Below are 19,781 nucleotides of genomic sequence, written 5' to 3'. Positions count from 1 at the left end.
TAAATGTTTCACTGTCTTCATAGCCCCTGAATGCAGACTTCGTTCTTAAAACTGGTACTTATCACTTGGGCCATACCCTGCTTATAATAAACAGCGCTGTCCCTGGCAGGCCCGAAACTCTTGGCAAAGTTTTTTACACCGTGGTCATGACGGCGCTTCTTCCCAGGTGCTTGTTAAAATGCAGATTCCTTATACCACCTCAGGCATACAGATTATAACCAGTGCTGGGACCAAGCCTGGAAATCTGTATTTTATCTAGCACACCAGGTGTTTCTGGTGCACACTCAAATTTGAGAATCATATTAAGGAAGTATCTCTTGCCAATACACAAATCGTTCCAGGAAACAGTTTTTACTTTTTAAATGAAAGATGGGATTTAAAGACTCTTAGAGGAGAAAGGCCAGGAAGACGGGAAAAGGCCAAGAGGCAGGAAAAGGCCAAGAGGCCAAGAGGGAGGAGGGAAGAGGGAGAAAAAGTAATGGAAAGGAGACCAATATAATCAGATTTTAGATTTTTAGAGGCACTAACCTAGGAGCCCTGGGAAGTTCCCTCCTCTCGTCCACCCCTCTCCAGCATAGTCGCTGAGTAAAGGACAGTGCCCTTCAGGAAATTTCCTTTAAAACACAGCTTCCAGTGGTGGCACCAGAGATGACCACCCAACTGCCTCAGTTGGTCTGACAGAGCTGACATTCCTGAGTATGTGCACCTGAGCTAAAACGCTAATATCAGTTTCCAATGTTGAAATTACTGCTCTAGGACTGACAAGCTAGGACCTGATAGGTCCAACAGCTCGACTGAAGCTTGTATCTGCCTGCAAGCCCACAGAGGGATACCACAGACAGTGAGCAATAGCACATCCTATTCAGAATCACCATTTTACTTGCCATAGATACAGAATTTCTCATCACCTTTCTTCCTCTCTCCAACCCAGTTGCATCATGGGCATATACATTTCCTCTGTCATATATTTCTGTTTATACATTTGGTACAGGGTGACAGCCTATGGATAGTAGTTTCATAATCCAGACTCGTCGAATTAGAAAATGCTATAGCTGGCAGCAGGCACCCACTGAATACCTACCGTTGCACAGTCCATTTACTTTCATCAGCTTTCTCCTGAGTGGTCTTTGTTGATCTTGCTTTATAGTTGCTTATGGCCACTCAGCCCCAAACCATACCATTTATGCAGAATTCTAATTTATTGTGTTGAGAACAAACCTGTTACTCTTTCTTTCTACTTACTTGGCCTCATGGAGGGGACAAGGGGTTGAGATATATTCAAAGCCAGGAGGGAACCAGAACCAGTGGTTCAGTAGAAACAACTGAGAATCACCAGAGTCTAAATTTCCCATAACTGGGGCATTTGCATCTGATTTTGTGATGTACTGGAATAATGCAGATTTGTGTGTTTTGATCATTCGCTTCCAAATGATGCAAAAAAAAAAAAAAAATGCTGCCATGGTGAATCACAAATCTCTCAATGGCACTCAGCACACCTGGGCTATTATTGAAGGTTAGCTCACAAATGCTGCAACAGCCATGAGCCACAATTTCTAAGTGAGTCTCTGACAAAAGAGAATACATTTATATTTATCCTTCTGCTGTCATTTGATTGTTGCTTTGTTTTTTTAATTAGAAAAACAATATTTAGTTATGATAAACAATCAAGGAAAAAAACAGAGATTTAGGGTTATTGCCCTTCAAAGCTACCTTTGCATTTTGAATCATTACTAATATATCCTGTTTTACAAAGCTGACATAAGCATCCAGATAAAATGCTTCTTATTTATAAATACTGTTAGTTATTCTCAGAAAGACTGCCAGACTTTCAGGCATATTGCTTTTAGTTTACTTGCTTAGAAACATGCAACTTTACCCTAACAGTTAATCAGGCCACAAAAGCTAGAGAGGTGGGCAGAAAAATTCAGTTCTCCTGAGGAAAATCCCAAATGCTTCTACACTGTTGATTAACATCTGGATCACCTTAAGGGTGTTTGTGAACCAGCAGGAAATAAATTTTTGGAGAAGGCCATGGACTTAGGGATGGTTGCTTTAGTATTTAATAATAAATCGTTTTCAGTTGATAGAAAAATACTGAAATCTGACTTATATATATGAGGCTGATTCAAATTTGATAAACATGTTCCCAAAGGAAATTACTGCATTTATTAAAAGCCTAGAATGGCTGAACAGAATTGCAATGGTCTTATCCTACAGTCCTTGCTGAAGGTAGAGAAACTGCTCCACAGTCCACCTTTCAGCCAACCAAAGAGGAAGGTCAAGAGTAAGGAAAGAGCAGGGCTGTTTTTAGTCTAAGCTAAAAGTGGCTATGAACTACCAAGATACCCAGGGCTAGCTGTCGTCTACAAAGTAAGTGTTGCTGCCTTGCTGGTAAAATGTGATGTGTTGATGACTGTTACATTACATCTAAAATCCCATTTACTACTAATAGAAAAGCTCAGTTAAGACTTTTGCCTTATGTCTCCTGGTGCTTGATACAGCGTTGTGTGATATTACCAATTTTCGCTTCAGGCATATTCACATGCAACAGTGACGACTTCACGAGAATTTGCACATTTGATCCAGGGTGAAATTATGCCATTTTCATAGCAAATCAACTTTTCCCTGGCAGGAAAGTGATAGGTACTTTTGCACCTAGAGAGATGTCTTCGTTTTCAAGGAATGAAAAAAAAAATTGTCGATAGAGGCATTGAGATTGAGTCATTCTAGGGAGAGGCCCAACTGGCAAGAGTCCTCTTGGCTCCCTTTCCAATGGGGAGTAAGTTTTTTAACCCTTCTTGTTTTGACTTTCTTGCTTTAAAAAAAGAAAGAAAGAAAGAAAGAAAAGGCAAAACAGAAGTCACATGCAGTCTTTTTCTCCTATATGGCACGCAGCTTCATTGGAATACCGTCACATCTCTAACATCGCACAACATATAGAGAAAATGTCTGTAAAAGAGCAAATTGCTGTTGATGTAACGTGAAATTTCACCTCAATGTGCTTTGCTTTTAGTGGTGTCAGAGGCAGCAGGAATTTATTCATGCAGCCCTACTGATTTGCAGACTGGAAGTAAATACTAGGCGTTTTGCAGTGATTTCCAAGAGCCCCCTTCAGTAGAAATGATATACTGCCTTCCTGCATCACATTAAAGTGGAGGATTGAGAAGTGAGCCCAGCTGAGCCATTCTGTACACACCTAGCCAGAGTGCAATTTATATTCATATAGAGTTGTGAGTGGTTTTCAGAGGAAGACAGGGAAGAAGAGCATTTCTCTGGAAATTTTTCACCAAACGCAGAAACTAAACTCTGATTTCTCACTGCCATTTTTTTTTTTAATGGTTCTTTCTTCTTGTAAATTCTTCCCTTCCTGTAGGATTAATACCTAAGACTGCTAGGGATCTCCCCTGATTTCTTTTTTAAAAATAAACCTTCCATAATTTTTATTTTAAATAGTGTATATATCCTTTCCCTAAGTTTTTGTATTGAGGACCAAGTCTATGACTTTTGATCACTGGGCATGTATTGGGAATTGCCAAACTTTACTCTCATGAACAGAATCTAACTGTACCTCATAAAAGGTCCTGCACTGTTACTACAGGTGAAACTGATGAGAAATTGGAGAAGAAAGGATTGATTTGTGTGGCATTTGGTGGCCACCTGCCGTTTGATTTGTATTCAGTATACTAAGGATTTTAATACGGAGGTTTGGAAAATATAGTGGCCGAGCCAGAAAGTATCAGCTAGGGTCAAATTTAGTGTTTAGTGGTCAGAGTCTTTTTGTATTATCAAACATTCCATATATGGAACATATTTTCTATTTGATGTATGGAATGTTTGATTATACATAAAAAGCATTTTACATAAGCTATTTGATCCTATGAAATTATATTTCACTAATGACTAGTACTTTCCTTTTTTTCTTGGAAGAAAATACACCGATGATAGTTATTTTGCTGGCATTATTTTGTCTAGTTTTGTTGTCTTTCCAGGAACAAATTTGAGGCATCAAATGTCACTTTATGTAAAATGCGGAGGGTAATAACCTTTATAAAAGATTGCATAGGGCTGGGTGCAGTGGCTTATGCCTACAATCCCAGCACTTTGTGATATCGAGGTGGGAGGATTGCTTGAGCTAAGGAGTTCAAGACCAGCCTGGGCAACAAGGCAAAAGCCCATCTCTACAAAAAATATAAATATTAGCTGGGCATAGTGGTGCGTGACTGTAGTCCCATTTTCTTGGGAGGCTGAGATGGGAGGATCACATGAGCCCCGGGAGGTCAAGGGTGCGGTAAGCTGTGATCGTGCCACTACACTCCAGCCTGGGCGACAGAGCAAGAACCTGTCTCAGAAAAGAAAGGGGGAAACTGCATGAAAATAAAAGAGATAAATAATCATAATGTCATAACAAACATGACTATGTGCACATAGCTATACCAGCAAAATATAGCAGAAAATCCAATGGTTCTGATAGGAGTTAACTGTGGAGATGTGCCAGAGACAGCAGCTTTGTGGATGGTGACACCACAATGTCTGTGGCTTGAGGGCCCTGCTGCCTTCGGATTCTGACATAATTTGCTCTGATCTCCATCAGTTGTTTTAACTCTGTTAAAAAAAAAAGAAGAAGAAGAAGAAGAAGTTGAGAGACAAGTCAATGTTATAGAAAAGAATTAAAAGTCCATGATGATGAAAAACTTGAAGACCCCTCACAAATCCTTGGCTCCCACCCTGGGCTCTCTCATTACAACTTCGACTTCTTATCACATCAGATATGTGTTAATAGTCTTTGGATTGCTAGAGAGTGGAAGTTGCTAGAGAGGACTTCTTTCCAGGTTTATTACAAAGCCTGAATTGGAAGTTAACCTAGGGCTGGTCTAAAAATTGGACCCACTGAAAAGATAGAAAGCAGCAGTGAGAACAGTGTTCAGATTTTATGGCAAATGGCATAAAACACTCTTTTAATTTCGTCAGGGGTTTGTTTTGAAAGAAGCCATTCTAATAGCTTCTGGTTTGTTTTGCAAAATCCAATTGATTCTTTTAAAAACCCAATGTGATTCTTTGATGACTAACTTTCACATACTAAATGTTCTTTGGTATTATAATGCATAAAGTAAGTTATTATAGAGTGGTTTTGAAACTCCCAGACTGCTTTATTTTCTTCCTACATACTTAAGCCAGTAGGTCACAGAAAAATCATGAGTAGAATGATTAATTAATTAAATGTCCCTTAATGGATATAGGCATATAGTTGCATTTCTATCTTTTCTTTTTTAAAGCATTCTGAATATTTAGATTTCTAATAAATGATTATTACTAACTTAATTATTTCAGGAAAAAAATAAAATGGCAAGAGTAAAATAAGTTTCTAAAGAACGACTAAATCAGACTTTCTGCAATCAGAGACTTCCTGTAATTTCCTAGAACACATATAGCTCATTGGAAAGAACTGAGACAATAGGAGGAAACCACTAATCCTTTCACCGTGAAGGTAACATAGGGAACCTATTGTCATAGGAAAGGAATAAACTTTCATATGATGGTAATCTATATATTTATAGAATTGAAGATGCAAAAGTGAACATTCATCTCCATAGCTTTATCAAAGATACACAGAGCTAACATGGAGGCAAACGATAGAAAGAGTAATATCTGCATTTCCATTTTTTTTTCTCTTCCAGTCACAGTTTGTATTGTTGACAAGCTTGTTTCTGGGAAGGCAGCTGACATCTCTGTCTGTCATTGGATACCCTTTTGGCTAGCTTGCCTGAAGCATATTTAGCTTTATTTATCACACAGGCTCAATGAACACAATACTGCAAGGAAGGTGTGGTACAGGCAACAGAAGCCCATCCCAGGAATATGAAAGACTAAGCCCAGATAATGAAGGAACTGGGAAGGTACCTCCTACTAAACAATTTTGCTCACTCTTCGATTGTACTCTAATTATTTCATGTGTGTTCATATTCTTAATTAGATTGAAAACTCTCAGAAGAGGAACCTAGCTTATGTTTATTTTATAACCTACATACTTTGGGGATACAGAAAGCTATTAACTAATACTTACTGGTAATAAGAACCTCATCATTGGTGTGTTCTTCTAAGTACCCATGTAGTGAGGGTCACCAAGAGCCAGGGTGATGAGTAGTGATGGGTGATGGGAACAGCAGAAAACAAAGAATAAAAGGACTGGCGCCTCATCCATAATGTAGGATGGTGCAGGGGGAATATTTGTGGCTTCCCTCAGAACAGTGCTAGGCATCCTAATAAATCCTGTCTCCCTACCTTTTGGTCTCTATTTCTATCCTTTTGTCCCTTCTGGACAAAATGTAAAGATACAATCGCAACTGTTTTGAAGTTTTTGGTTTGCCTACATTACATATAACATAGTAATAATAATTTTATGGTGACTTCTTAAAAGAAAATATCTACTATTACTAATATAGGAATGCCAGGCAATTCATTACCTAATCTTTTAGTTTCCTTTAGAGTGATAACAATGTTCTTTGGAATCTCCCAAAAATTATATCTTTGCTAATATATACCCACCTACAAAAACAGGCTTTAAATTCATCAGGGTATTTAGGATAAAGAACTAGAGTTCATTCAATAACAAATATATGTCCTTTTCAATTTCTGTCATTTATCAAAGAAAATTACCAAGGAATAGACAAGATAATAACTCTAGAAAATATTTACTTATTACTAAAGAAACTACAAACCATTTAATTACTATTAATAAAACATTACGTTTTAAATAATTTGAAAAATAGGAAATCAGTGAAGCTTCACTTTCCTAAGGGTTCATACTAGGGGAATACCTTCAAATGAGGCTCTCGGTATTTCTGCAAATAAGCCCCCTGGATAAGGTTCAAGATTAACTGAAATACGATTGAATTCTCCAGAGCAAATAGTGTTAACACGAGGTTCCAGCACATAAATATATAAATTTAACTTCCATAACATGGAGTAGAAATGCTTGGGGGAGGATAATTATTAAAAATCATTGTGATGGGATATAAGCTCTTTGAAGAGAAGACTGAATGCTTTAATTCTTCAAAAACTTGATGGAAAAGAAAGTATCACACATACCTTTTGGGGTTTTGAAACCATGTCCCATAGACACACAGATGACCATATCTCGCTCTATGTCATCCCAGGACTGAATTGGCTCTCCATCGGGGGTGTACAGTGCTCTAGCTGGGTGGGTCATTTTGAGACGAGAGGAGCAGTCTTGCAGCAGCTGAGACACAGAGGAACAGCCACATTTGAATATGGAATGACACAATATGATCATGTATCAAAGAACCAACTCTTCTAAGAGAACTGTTGTCCCAGTTTGATTATTTGCCCACTGATAGTTAAAAATACATGTAGAAGGGATGGGAAGAAGGGTATACAAATGTTCCCTAAAGTGCTTAAACAATGAGGAGCTTCAGGACTCTCCAGTGAAGCTTACCTTGTAGTTCCATATTTTTTCAGGGAAGAAAACTTCTCTTTAAGAAATTCCTAAATATGATAAAAACTGGATTGAAAATCTAGACTTCTCAAAATAGCTAAAACAATTTTTTTTTTTTTTGAGATGGAGTCTTGCTCTGTCGCCCGGGGTGGTGTGCAGTGGCCGGATCTCAGCTCACTGCAAGCTCCGCCTCCCGGGTTTACGCCATTCTCCTGCCTCAGCCTCACGAGTAGCTGGGACTACAGGCGCCCGCCACCTCGCCCGGCTAGTTTTTTGTATTTTTTAGTAGAGACGGGGCTTCACCGTGTTAGCCAGGATGGTCCCGATCTGCTGACCTCGTGATCCGCCCGTCTCGGCCTCCCAAAGTGCTGGGATTACAGGCTTGAGCCACCGCGCCCGGCCAAAACAATTTTTTTAATGACCAAGGAACTAGAATAACAAAAGGTGAGGAGATCCAGGCTCTGGCCTCTTTGTTACTTCAGACAGGTAACTTTGCTTCAAAAGAGTCTCCTCAATGATAAAATGAAAATTTTGGTCTAAGATTTCACTGGCTCTATTATATTATGATTAAAAAGTCTTTTGTTTTCAACTGATACATTTTAAAGCTTCCTAGAGAGGCCTTATTAAACTTTTCTCAATTTGTCTTGAATACTTACTCATAAAAACACATGTAGAGATATAGTGTCAATGGTACTAGAAAGATTAGTCAACATGCTGCCAGACCCTTGAGGGCAATTCCATTAAAATGTGAGTAAAACTTTAAGACAAAATCATAAAAGCAAGCAGGAAGAAAGTGAGAGATTTCTACACACCTGCCTGTATGGCTTTCAGCTATTAGAGGGCCAAAAGCCTGTTCCCCCAAAATGCAGGTGCCAAGTTCACATCATCCCTCCAAATGACCATCAATACTTCTGTTTATAGATCTGTTTAGAGGCTATAACTCACAACAAGGCAGAATGGCAGGGGTTGGGGCTGGGCATGTTATGACGCCTTGCATCTGGCAAATGCATCAGTAATATGAGCCAAGACAAGAAGAGTGATGGAGCGATGAAATTCAAAAAGTGCAGCTTTTCACCCAGTATTTTGAGTAAGGGACAAATGGATTGAATTTAATAATAATTGAAATTATCCAAAAATATATTCCCCTCTATAGAACAGGATAATCAGAGAGGACCAACAGGAGAGTAGTCTTAAATGCAGCCTTAGTCCTGCCAAATATCATCCAGTCAGAAGCAATTTGATTAAATACTCTGCATACAAACCAATTCTTCAACTTAAGTGTTGAGGGAGGATTCTGACAGCTCCCAAGCAGATGTCTAGGGTGACCAAAGAGAACTAACCTATTCTGTTATCAAAAGATCTCTGCTTGTACAAGGAAATATAAATAGAAAAATCAACAATAGCAACAATGTAAAGCTTATGAAAATACTGTGCAACATAAAAAAGGGTACATTGTACTCAAGGTGAAAATTTTGAAAAAGATTTACAGCAGGAGTACATTTTCAAAATATCTGTGTTGTGTTCCCCCCAAATTCAAAAAATATGACTTCCATAAATATACACACAGATACACACAGAAATGAGACAACCACAGCTTAAAGGAAAGGAGTATTGCTGAGATACAGGAGAGATGCTGAGGCTGCTGATAACAGTGACATTGACTAAAACGTACTGACACATTTCTAGGGACTGTATTTTTCTAAAAGTTCTCAAAAACAATCTAATTTTGTTCTGTGGAAATAATTATTGTCCCCCTTTTGTTGATGAGAAAAATGGAGAACAAAGAGGTTAAATATAATAACCAAAGTTGTATAGCTGCTAGTGAGAGAAGAAATAGGGTTTCAAGTGAGGATGAAGAGAGAGCTGAATGACAAGAGGAGAGAAGGTAAGAAAGAAAAAAGACTCAATATTACAGAAATTCAAATCAGTATTAGGGCAGACTAGGTGGAGAAGATCTCACAGGATACAGAGAAAGGAAAAGAGATAAAGTGTATGAGAGAAAAGTTAAACATTTAGAATGTCAAGACATTAGATATTAAACCTATACATTATTGGCATTACTGGAGAAGAATCTAGAATACATTAACCTTAAGCAATTATCAAAAAATAGAAGAAAACTTTCCTGTTCCAAATAAAGATCCATGTCTTCAGATAAAGTAGGCTGACCTAGGATAAGGCAGAGTTTATGAACAGTATTGTTTCCGTAATTGGTTCCTTCCAGTGGGTTCTTGGTCTCGCTGACTTCAAGAATGAAGCCGTGGACCCTCACCATGAGTGTTACAGTTCTTAAAGATGGTGTGTCTGGAGTTTGTTCCTTCAGATGTTCAGATGTGTCTGGAGTTTCTGCCTTCTGGTGGTCTTGCTGACTTCAGGAGTGAAGCTGCAGACCTTTGCAATGAGTGTTACATATCTTAAAGGTGGCACGTCAGGAGTTGTTTGTTCCTCCTGCTGGGTTAGTGGTCTGGCTGACTTCGGGAGTGAAGCTGCAGACCTCCACAGTGAGTGTTACAGCTCATAAAGGTAATGCAGCCCCAAAGAATGACCAACAGCAAGATTTACTGTGAAGAGCAAAAGAACAAAGCTTCCACAGTGTGGAAGGAGATCCCAGCGGGTTGCCACTGCTGGCTGGGGTGACCAGTTTTTGTTCCCTTGTTTGGCCCCACCCACGTCCTGCTGATTGGTCCATTTTACAGAATGCTGATTGGTCCGTTTTTACAGAGTGCTGATTGGTGCACTTATAAACCTTTAGCTAGACACAGAGCACTGATTGGTGCGTTTTTACAGAGTGCTGATTGGTGCATTTACAGTCTTTTAGCTAGACACGGTGCTGATTGGTGCATTTACAATCCTTTAGACACAGAGTGCTGATTGGTGCATTTTTACAGAGTGCTGATTGGTGCGTTTACAAACCTTTAGCTAGACACAGAGCACTGATTGGTGCATTTACAATCCTTTAGCTAGACAGAAAAGTTCTCCAAGTCCCCACTTGACCCAGGACGTCAAGCTGGCTTCACCTCTCAGTATGACTAAAATTTAAATATTACAGAGCAAAAAGTATGGATTTCAAGCATGGGAGAAAAATTCAGTTATATTTACACTTTGTTTTCTGTAACACTGAATACCAAAGAAAGTGAAGCAAAATCTATGAAGTTATGAAGTTTTTAGGGGAAAAGATTTTAACATAAGAATTCTATATCCAGCCAAGTTACAATTTATGATTAAAAGAAACAAGTGATGTCCTCCTGTAAACAAAACCTCAGAAGACATATCACACACAAATATTTCAGATTATTAAGAAATGAATCAAATTTCTTGACTATAGGAAAGTCATAATATAAAATGACTAATGTTAAGCATTAAGACTATCAGAACATGATACACCTCCTACAAAAGTAATCAGAAAATAAATGAATTAAAACTTTTAAAATAAGTCTTCATAGAGGAAAAAAAAAAAAAATGTGAAACGACCAAAAAAGGCGGTGGGCAGGAAAAGAAAACCAAAGTATACTTTCTCATCTTTTTTTTTTTTTTTTCTGAGACAGAGTGTCACTCTGTCTCCTAGGCTGGAGTGCAGTGGCATGATCGGGGTTTGTAATGAAGCCTCGACTTCCCTAGGCTCAGGTGATCCTTTCCACCTCAGTCTCCCGAGTATCTGGGACTATAGGCATGCACCACCACGTCCAGCTAATTTTTGTTTTTGTAGAGACAGGGTTTCACCATGTTGCTGAGGCTGGTCTCAAACTCTTGGGTTCAATCAGTCCTCCCACCTCAGCCTCCCAAAGTGTTGAGATTACAGGCATGGGCCAATACACTCAACCTTCTTTCTTATCATTCGTGCAGACAAAAGATGTTGCTTTCTTCTTTTGTGGTTGTTAAGAATTTTTTTAATGATTATAAGCAATGCAATAAAACATAAAATCAGATTAAGAGAAATAGTTATTTTAAAAGAGTAAGCAAAATCACCATGTGAATTTAATATGACTTCATTCTTAGAAAGCTTAGGTGAATCAAATGAGAAATTAACAAAAATAAAAACACTTAACAAAGTGTCCAAATACAAAATAAATGTTAAAACATTAATAGTTTATCTGTTCACTGAAAATAGGCATTTTGAAAATACAGTGGGGGGAAATCTATCCCCAAAACAAAATCAACTAGAAATAACAATTATTTAAAAATCTAAGACCCTTGTAAAAAAAACAAAAAAAAAGCCATAAAATTTTGCTGACGGTCAGGAAAAAAAACTTATACATAAGTCTTTTTTACGTATATTAAGTATATTTTAATATATGTAAAAAATACATAAATAAAAGAATACCACAGCCTAGTTGTAGAAATTGAATAATGTAGAAGGTTTACATTCTTAGGAAATTAATAGTCTAATACAACTTCAGTCAAAATCCTATAGGATGATTTTATGGTGTTGAACTGTAATTCCAAATTTCATCTTTAAAAATCAACAGGCAAGAATATTCAAGTAAAATCTGACAATGAAGTGCAACAATGGGCAACTTCTTTCAGATATTAAAATATAAATATATATAATTTAAAAAGTAATACATACTTTATATAACTTAAAAGCAGAAGCTAGTCTATGTAAGATTTTAGCACAGCATTGGTATTCCAACTCAGAGGGGAGAGAAAAAAATTAGTCAGTGAACAGAGCTGAGATAATTTTAAGCAAACAAATAAAGCAGAGAAAATTGCTTCACTCAAATTTTACACCAGAAAATGGAAAAAAAGGAAAAGTAAGAGAAAAATACAACTTTAAAAAAATTAGATGAAAAAGCAGGTGAATCTTTATATGACCTCAGGATGATAAAGGAATATCTGAACATTAAGAGCAATGAACAAACTTATAAAATGTATTACTTTCTATACATTAAAAAACTCCATAGACACAATAGTAAATTGGAAATTTCTTACAATAAATCTGATAAAGTTACATGTAATACCCTTACTACTTAATAAAAAGCTTTTATCAATATGAAAAATATATATAATAGAAAAATAGCAAAAGACATAGGAAACTCAGAGATAACCAATACGTGATAACATAAAACAAAAATCACCTCAACAAGTAATTAAAAAAAAATATTGAAATATGGGCATAACATTTTTCTTCTGTCAAACCTGTAAATATGTTTTTAAATCACTGGATTTTGTTGCAGTGTTGTTGATGTCTTCATGTATGCAACAGGTGGATGAGAATTCTCAATATCTACTTATGGGAGTATAAACTCCTGAAACATTCTTAGAAAACACTTTGGTGATAGGTATCAAAATTCTTAGGCATGTTTATTAACATGACCTAGCAATCCCTCTAGGAAATTATTTAAGGAAAATAATCAGAAAATAAATATAGATTGATGTATCAATATGTTCATTGCAGCACTCTTCATAATAGCAAAAAATGACGAACCACCAAACTGGCAAATAATAGAAAACTGGATGAATAAATAATACGTCAATTTGATAGAAGGTTATGATACCATTCAAAATAATGTTTTTTAAAGAATGTTAAATTGACCAGGCGCGGTGGCTCATGCCTGTAATCCCAGCACTTTGGGAGGCCAAGGCGGGCGGATCACGAGGTCAGGAGATCGAGACCATCCTGGCTCACACAGTGAAACCCCGTCTCTACTAAAAATTACAAAAAAATTAGCCGGGCGTGGTGGCGGGCGCCTGTAGTTTCAGCTACTCGAGAGGCTGAGGCAGAAGAATGGCGTGAACCCGGGAGGTGGAGCTTGCAGTGAGCCGAGATCGCGCCACTGCACTCCAGCCTGGGTGACACAGCAAGACTCCATCTCAAAAAAAAAAAGAATGTTAAATTATACAGGGGGAAAAGTCACAATAAGTGAATAGAGCAGCTTGTAAAACTGTATATACATGTGATCTACTATGATCACAAAGGCAAAAAGAATTATCATTGTTTAGAAATATATACACTAAAATTGTAATAACTGGTTATTTGTGGATGATATAATTTTCATGTTCTTCTTGGTGCTTTTATCCTTTTTCTAATTTTAATACAATGACTACATGCTGTTTCCTAATTAGAAAACAGAATAAATGTTATTAATAAAAAAATTTATAGAGATTATTTTCAAAAAGATTGCAGTAGATACATATGGTTTTATTTTATTATTTTTCTAAATTTTCTATAATAATAGTCACTACTTCTTCTCAGGCTGTCACAGACTGGGTGGCTTAAACAATGGGAATTTATTTCTTGCAGTTCTGGAGTCTGGAAAGTCCAAGATCAAGGTGCCAGCAGATTCAGTTCCTGGTGAAGACTTGCTTTTTAACTTATAGACAGCCATCTCCTTGTTGCATCCTGACATGGCAGAGAGAAAGAGGTCTCTCTCTCTTCCTCTTCTTATAAGGCCACTAATTCTATTGGATTAATGCCCCACCCTTAAGACCTCATTTAACTTAATTACCAACTAAAGGCTTTATCTCCAAATATAGTCACATTGGGGTTTGTGTCTTCAACATAAATTTGGGAGCACAATTCAATCCATAGCAGTCACTATTTTTTTTTTTCTACTCCAAGGAAACCAAAGGGTATGGCAGTTGAGTTTCTATCTGGAGTGGGAAAAATGAGGAGCTATCGTAGAAATATATAGAGATAGGTATCTGAGAGAAATTTGTGTAGTTTGAAAAGATCCCAGAAAGTTGTATTTCTTATATTTTTCTTTACCACTAAAATGTCACTGTTCTATAGAGATCATATTTTCTACTTACAGAAAAAAAAAATATAAATAATTTAACTAAAACATACTTTAAAGGCAAGATATAAATTCAATCTACGGTTATTTTACTTGATTTCTCCTAAGACATATTTATATGTAATGTCAATAAATTTAGCCAAAAAAATTTTTAATATGAAAGTAAAGCATTTTATCTGCTGTAACTAATGAAATGCTGCTCCTTGAAGGAGATAATGACACATCATGCATGGAAGACATAGACTAAGCTCTGACTCAAGAATGACTTGTACTCATGTTCAATATTTTATCTTTATTCTCTCTGATAATATATTTTCAATGACTTTTTTCCTTTATTTTGGTTAACATTAAAAAGATCTGTAAGGCATGACAACAACTCCTTTAAGGGAAAGATAAGATGTCTTTCAACTTCTATTTGCGACATTGTGATGCTTTAGGCACTAAAGCAGAGTTGGTAATGCTTTTTAAATTTCAAATTGGTTTCTTTTAACAGATCAACATAATGTGTGCTGTAAGATGTATGCAGCCTAATGTTAACTTTGAGGTCTAAAGTATTCAAGCCAGATTCCTTAGTAGACCAAATATGTTGGCATTGAAGTGTTCTGAAATCTACCTTGATGTTTAGAAGGAAAGTATTTGTTATTCTTCTAGGATCTACTTTTTAAACTTTTCATGCCCCGTGGTTGCCAATTCTGCATATATTAGTCCACTAGAAATAAGTATGTTAAACAGAAGCAACTTAATGTAACTCTCCACAGGGCTTATTTCTCAAAGAAAAGTATTGTTTGGCCAGGTGTGGTGGCTCATGCCTGCAATCCCAACACTTTGGGAGGCCAAGGCGGGTGGATCACTTGAGGTCAGGAGTTCAAGACCAGCCTGACCAACATGGTGAAACCTCATCTCTACTATAAATACAAAATTAGCCAGGCGTTATGGTGCAAGCATGTAGTCCCAGCTACTTGGGAGGCAGGAGAATCACTTGAACCCAGGAGGTAGAGATTGCAGTGAGCTGAGATCATGCTATTGCACTATAGCCTGGGCAACAAGAGCAAAACTCCATCAAGAAAGAATGAAAGAAGGAAAGAAAGGAAGAAAAGAAAGGAGGGAAGGAAGGAAGGAAGGAAGGAAGGAAGGAAGGAAGGAGAAAGAGAGAGAAAGAAAGGAAAGAAAAGAAAGAAAGGAAAGAAAAGAAAGAAGAAAGAAAGGAAAGAAAAGAAAGAGAGAGAAAGAAAGAAAGAAGAAAGAAAGAAAGAAAGAAAGAAAGAAAGAGAGAGAAAGAAAGGAAAGAAAAAGAAAGAAAGAAAGGAAAGAAAGAAGAAAGAAAGAAAGAAGAAAGAAAGAAAGAAAGAAAGGAAGAAAAGAAAGAAAGAAAGAAAGAAAGAGAAAGAGAAAGAGAAAAAAATTGTTTAGAGGAAAAATTACAAGCCTACCTAGGCATCTTGTAAAGCTGTTCAAAAAGTAACTCAGTGAGGCTTGTGCATGGAAATGTAGTCCCCAAGTCACAGTCTGCCCTAAAAGAATGTAACAAATACAGATGAGTTAAAAAGAAAAAAAGTAGACATTTTCAGTACAATTAGGTTCTAAGATATCTAGTCATATTACGACCTTTAAGACATTCTTAGGCTGGGCCTGGTGGCCCACACCTGTAATCCCAGCACTTTGGGAGGGCAAGGCGGGTGGATCACCTGAGGTCGGGAGTTCAAGACCAGCCTGACCAATGTGGAGAAACCCCATCTCTACTAAAAATACAAAATTAGCCGGGCGTGGTGGCGCATGCCTATAATCCCAGCTACTCTGGAGGCTGAGGCAGGAGAATCGCTTGAACCCAGGAGGCGGGGGTTGTAGTGAGCTGAGATCACGCCATTGCACTGCAGCCTGGGCAACAAAAGCGAAACTCCATCTCAAAAACAAACAAAAAACAAAACAAAACAAAGACATTCTTAATTCTGTTTTTCAAATGTATCTAAACTTACTGAAGTATCCTCTTTAAAGTATATACTGTAAGTTAAATTTTTTTGCAATAACAAAGTTCATGATGAAGAAACACTGTTCCATAATAATTGCTCACCCACAATCTGTTTTCTGAGTTTTGTTTTCATAGACCAGGTCTCCTCAGGTGGGGCACATGGTCATCATGGAACTATTGCATGCTCCCTGTGGGCGTGAGATACTTGCCTATCCAAATCAGAAAGACCTCTTTTTCATTCCTTTAGCTTCTGCTCATGCATTCAGAACCATTCCTGGGCCAAGGAAGAACACTCTGATTTCGAGATTCTGTAGAATCAGAGAGCTGCCGCAGGAATGGGAGAAGACAAACGCTTCAGGACCATAGAAGGAGGGGCATAGGCAATCATAAATCAGAGAAAGATGCTGGTCCTGCAGAAAGAGCCACTAACCCTGGAGAGAGAGCTGCCTTGGTGCACTGATGACTGATGAGCTGACAACAGTTGGAGACGAGAGTAAGTCTAGCAATGTTCAAAGAGTGGGTGGGAAGAACACGGCTAAATCATCCAGAGTAGCCACAGCAGTGAAAGCAGTTGAGAGAAAGTCCACATTGGATGGGATTCAAACAGCATCTGGGGGTTTCATTATAGAAGGTAGAGAGAAGCACTTTGAAATGTGCTCTGTTTCTCATTCTTCCAGCAAAAGTCTCAAACACTGAAACTCTGAGCTTCTTTGGAGTCAGTGTCATTAGCCAGACACCCCAGTGAAATCCAAACCCTACCCTTCCTGCTGCCTGTTCATTTCTCACACACAGTCCATCCTCCAGAGGCATTTTATACAGCCTGATAGTGTGAAAGGATACATTCCTAACTGATGACAAAGAATCCCATGCAAGCCCCTAAAGACAAAAATACACAGCACAGAAAAGGAAAAGGAAGAGATTAAAAGTTTCTAGATATTCTCTAAGTGTCCTTTTACACATGTAGGCCACATTAATCTTCCCAAAACATTGATTTCGCTATTCCATTTCTTTATTTACAGGCAAGAAGTGGTTTAAGTAGTTGAGTTTAGGATCGTGTTATGGACTAAACTGTGTCCACTCCAAATTCGTGTTTAAGCCCTAACCCCTGCTGTGACTATATTAGAAGATAGAGCCTTTAAGGAGGTAATTAAGGATAAATAAAGCCATAAGGGTGGAGCCCTATTCCAGTGGGACTGGTTTCTTTATATACAAGAAAAAGAAGAGACACCATAGTCCTTTCTTTTTCCACACACACACAAAGGAAAGAATATGTGTGAGCACAGCAAGGAGGTGGCTGTCTGTAAGCCAAAAAGGGAGGCTTCACCAGAAACCAACCCGGCTGGCACCTTCATCTTGGACATCCAGCCTCCAGAACTGTGAGAAAATCAACTTCTGTTGTTTCTGCTGTTTAATACTCAGTCTATAGTATTTTGTTGTGGCTGACTGAGAAAATTAATAACTATGTATATGGGGTCTACCATATGCTTTTAAACAATCTCTCTGGTCACAACTATCTCTTCCAATTTCTCTGTCCATGGGGCACCTATTTAATGTACTTTGTGAATTCTAACACCTATATTTACATGGGTGCCCCTCATCCTTGTTAATGCTTTTTCTGCTTAAGCTGTTGAATCTCCTCCATTTCTCAAGTTCCATCAGAATTCCTTATTGATTCCTCTGTAGAGCCTTGTCTGTCACCCTAGGTGGGCACTGTGCTCCCTTTTCTCAACTGAGATTCCTGCCTTCACTGCTAATTTTACATTTATCACATTCTATTAGTACTTCTCTCAGAGGAATATAAGCTTCCCTATCATACAACTTTTCCTTATTAAAAAAATCTGGACTCACCATAAAAAATATAGAACACATAGGAAAACATACAAGAAAGAAAATAAAGGTCTCCCATAATATGGCCATCTAATAAAATCAGTCCAGTCTTTTTTCTATATCTGTGCATATATATGTGCAGAACTTAACTCCACATGCTTTACATAATGCTTCTTTCACTAAGTATATCTTGAACATCTTTATTATTATTTCAAAAAGGTAATTTTGAGTTATTGTATTTCATCTTATGTGTTATAATTCATTTAATCATCTCCCCATTGATGAGGTTTTGAATTATTTATAATCTAGCTCTATTAGAAATAGGCTTGTAATAAATATTCTTAATAAATAATTGTTGCCTAGGTTCATGAAAATATCCTTGGGATCAAGTTCTGCAAATACACTTTCTTATGCTATGTACAGCCAAATTGTCTTCCAAAGAGTTGTACTTCCAGAGTGCCCATTTCTCTACATTCCCAAGTAAACCTTAGATATATTTTCTAAAACTCTGTCAATCTGACGTATTAATTTAAGGAGACCACAGACTCCACTGCTACTTACTACTATTGATGTTAAGCTGTCAATTATATAGCACTATTCAGTTTACAAAAATATTTCCACAGACATAAATTAGAAAAATAATTTACAGCATCTAGCATAGGGCTCTTCATATATAAAGCTCATAAAAAATTATATGATCATGGAATAAGAGTTATGAAATGTCTTTTATATGCTACACGAGAGTCACATAAATCAAAAAGTCATCCCCCGGTTAGATATAGATATAAGTAATCTTCATCAAAGTTATTGTAAGCTTTTTCTACCCTGAATCTGATAGGCTATCTTCCCCCATTGTCTCAGCTCTACCCTTTACCCATTTATTAATCATTGCATGTTCTCTCAGAAATTTATCAGTTCTAGGTGCAATGCTTAAGTGCATTTTAACATTTAGCATCTACAACATGAACTCTGATTTTTTAAGAAACCACCAGGGAAAAGACATTTCAGCTTTGTTATAGTGCTTTTTCTAGGTAGCTCGCTTCTGAAAAAGCTTTCATTATCTTTTTTAAAAATCACTTTCCTTTTTCCCCTACATATATGAAGATCCTTTACTTATACTCCTAATTTGGGGAATACATTTTTCACATTTTAATCTCTTATTTCTCAAGTACAACAAATTGTTTGTCAACTTCTGATATGAAGTTGCTCTCACCATTCTTAGTCAAACTCCCTGTCAGAGAAGAGTGGTCTCCCTTACACTTTGAAACTGGATTAATGTCCAGGGGCAGAACCATCTCAGGTGGCCCTGCTACTCTATGTGCCCTCACCAGCCTCCATGAACTTCTCCAAGCCAGTCTATTATACTATCTTGCCTATCCACATCCCCACCACCACCAACATCTCTGCATGACTTTCACTTGTCCCAGAAAAATTCATGAAAACATTTCACAAAATAAAAAAGAGAAACTACTATTTAAGACATCATTGCAATAGATAAGACTTTTAGAAAGATTACCCAAATTCATTTATTATGTGCCTAAAGTCTTCATTTAAAGATTAAGAAAAAATGTCAGACTTGTATCCCTGACTGAAATTACAAACCAAGAATGAACTGTTACTCCTCTTTCCGTAGTCAATATTTTAACTTTGTGAAGTGAGAATTCTAACAGCTCTAGGACTCTGGGTAGTAAGAACATGATAGGCTTTCTCTAATGAGTATCATTGTTTTTCTTAGATAGAACATATCTAGTAAATGATTCATGATGGGTGAAAAAAGTCACTCTTGTGAACTGGATTTACAACG

The 19,781-nt window shown here is 37.3% G+C and overlaps 1 protein-coding gene across 1 annotated transcript in view; it reads right to left on the bottom strand.

The window, feature by feature from the left end:
• Nucleotides 1-19,781, bottom strand: part of LOC117080319 (doublecortin domain-containing protein 1) — a 70,083-nt gene that overhangs the window by 9,665 nt on the left and 40,637 nt on the right. Inside the window, exons 16-17 of the mRNA XM_033205293.1 lie at nucleotides 7,087-7,237; nucleotides 4,435-4,602 (exon numbers count right to left, since the gene is read on the bottom strand). Coding sequence (XP_033061184.1) covers nucleotides 4,475-4,602; nucleotides 7,087-7,237 — 279 coding nt within the window. The 3' untranslated portion in view covers nucleotides 4,435-4,474. The remainder of the gene's footprint in view (nucleotides 1-4,434; nucleotides 4,603-7,086; nucleotides 7,238-19,781) is intronic.

Source organism: Trachypithecus francoisi, unplaced genomic scaffold (assembly GCF_009764315.1).
Source record: "Trachypithecus francoisi isolate TF-2019V2 unplaced genomic scaffold, Tfra_2.0 Lachesis_group8, whole genome shotgun sequence".
Lineage (NCBI taxonomy): Eukaryota > Metazoa > Chordata > Mammalia > Primates > Cercopithecidae > Trachypithecus > Trachypithecus francoisi.
Note: the sequence above shows the minus strand (reverse complement) of the source record. Positions and strands in the feature narration are given on the sequence as shown.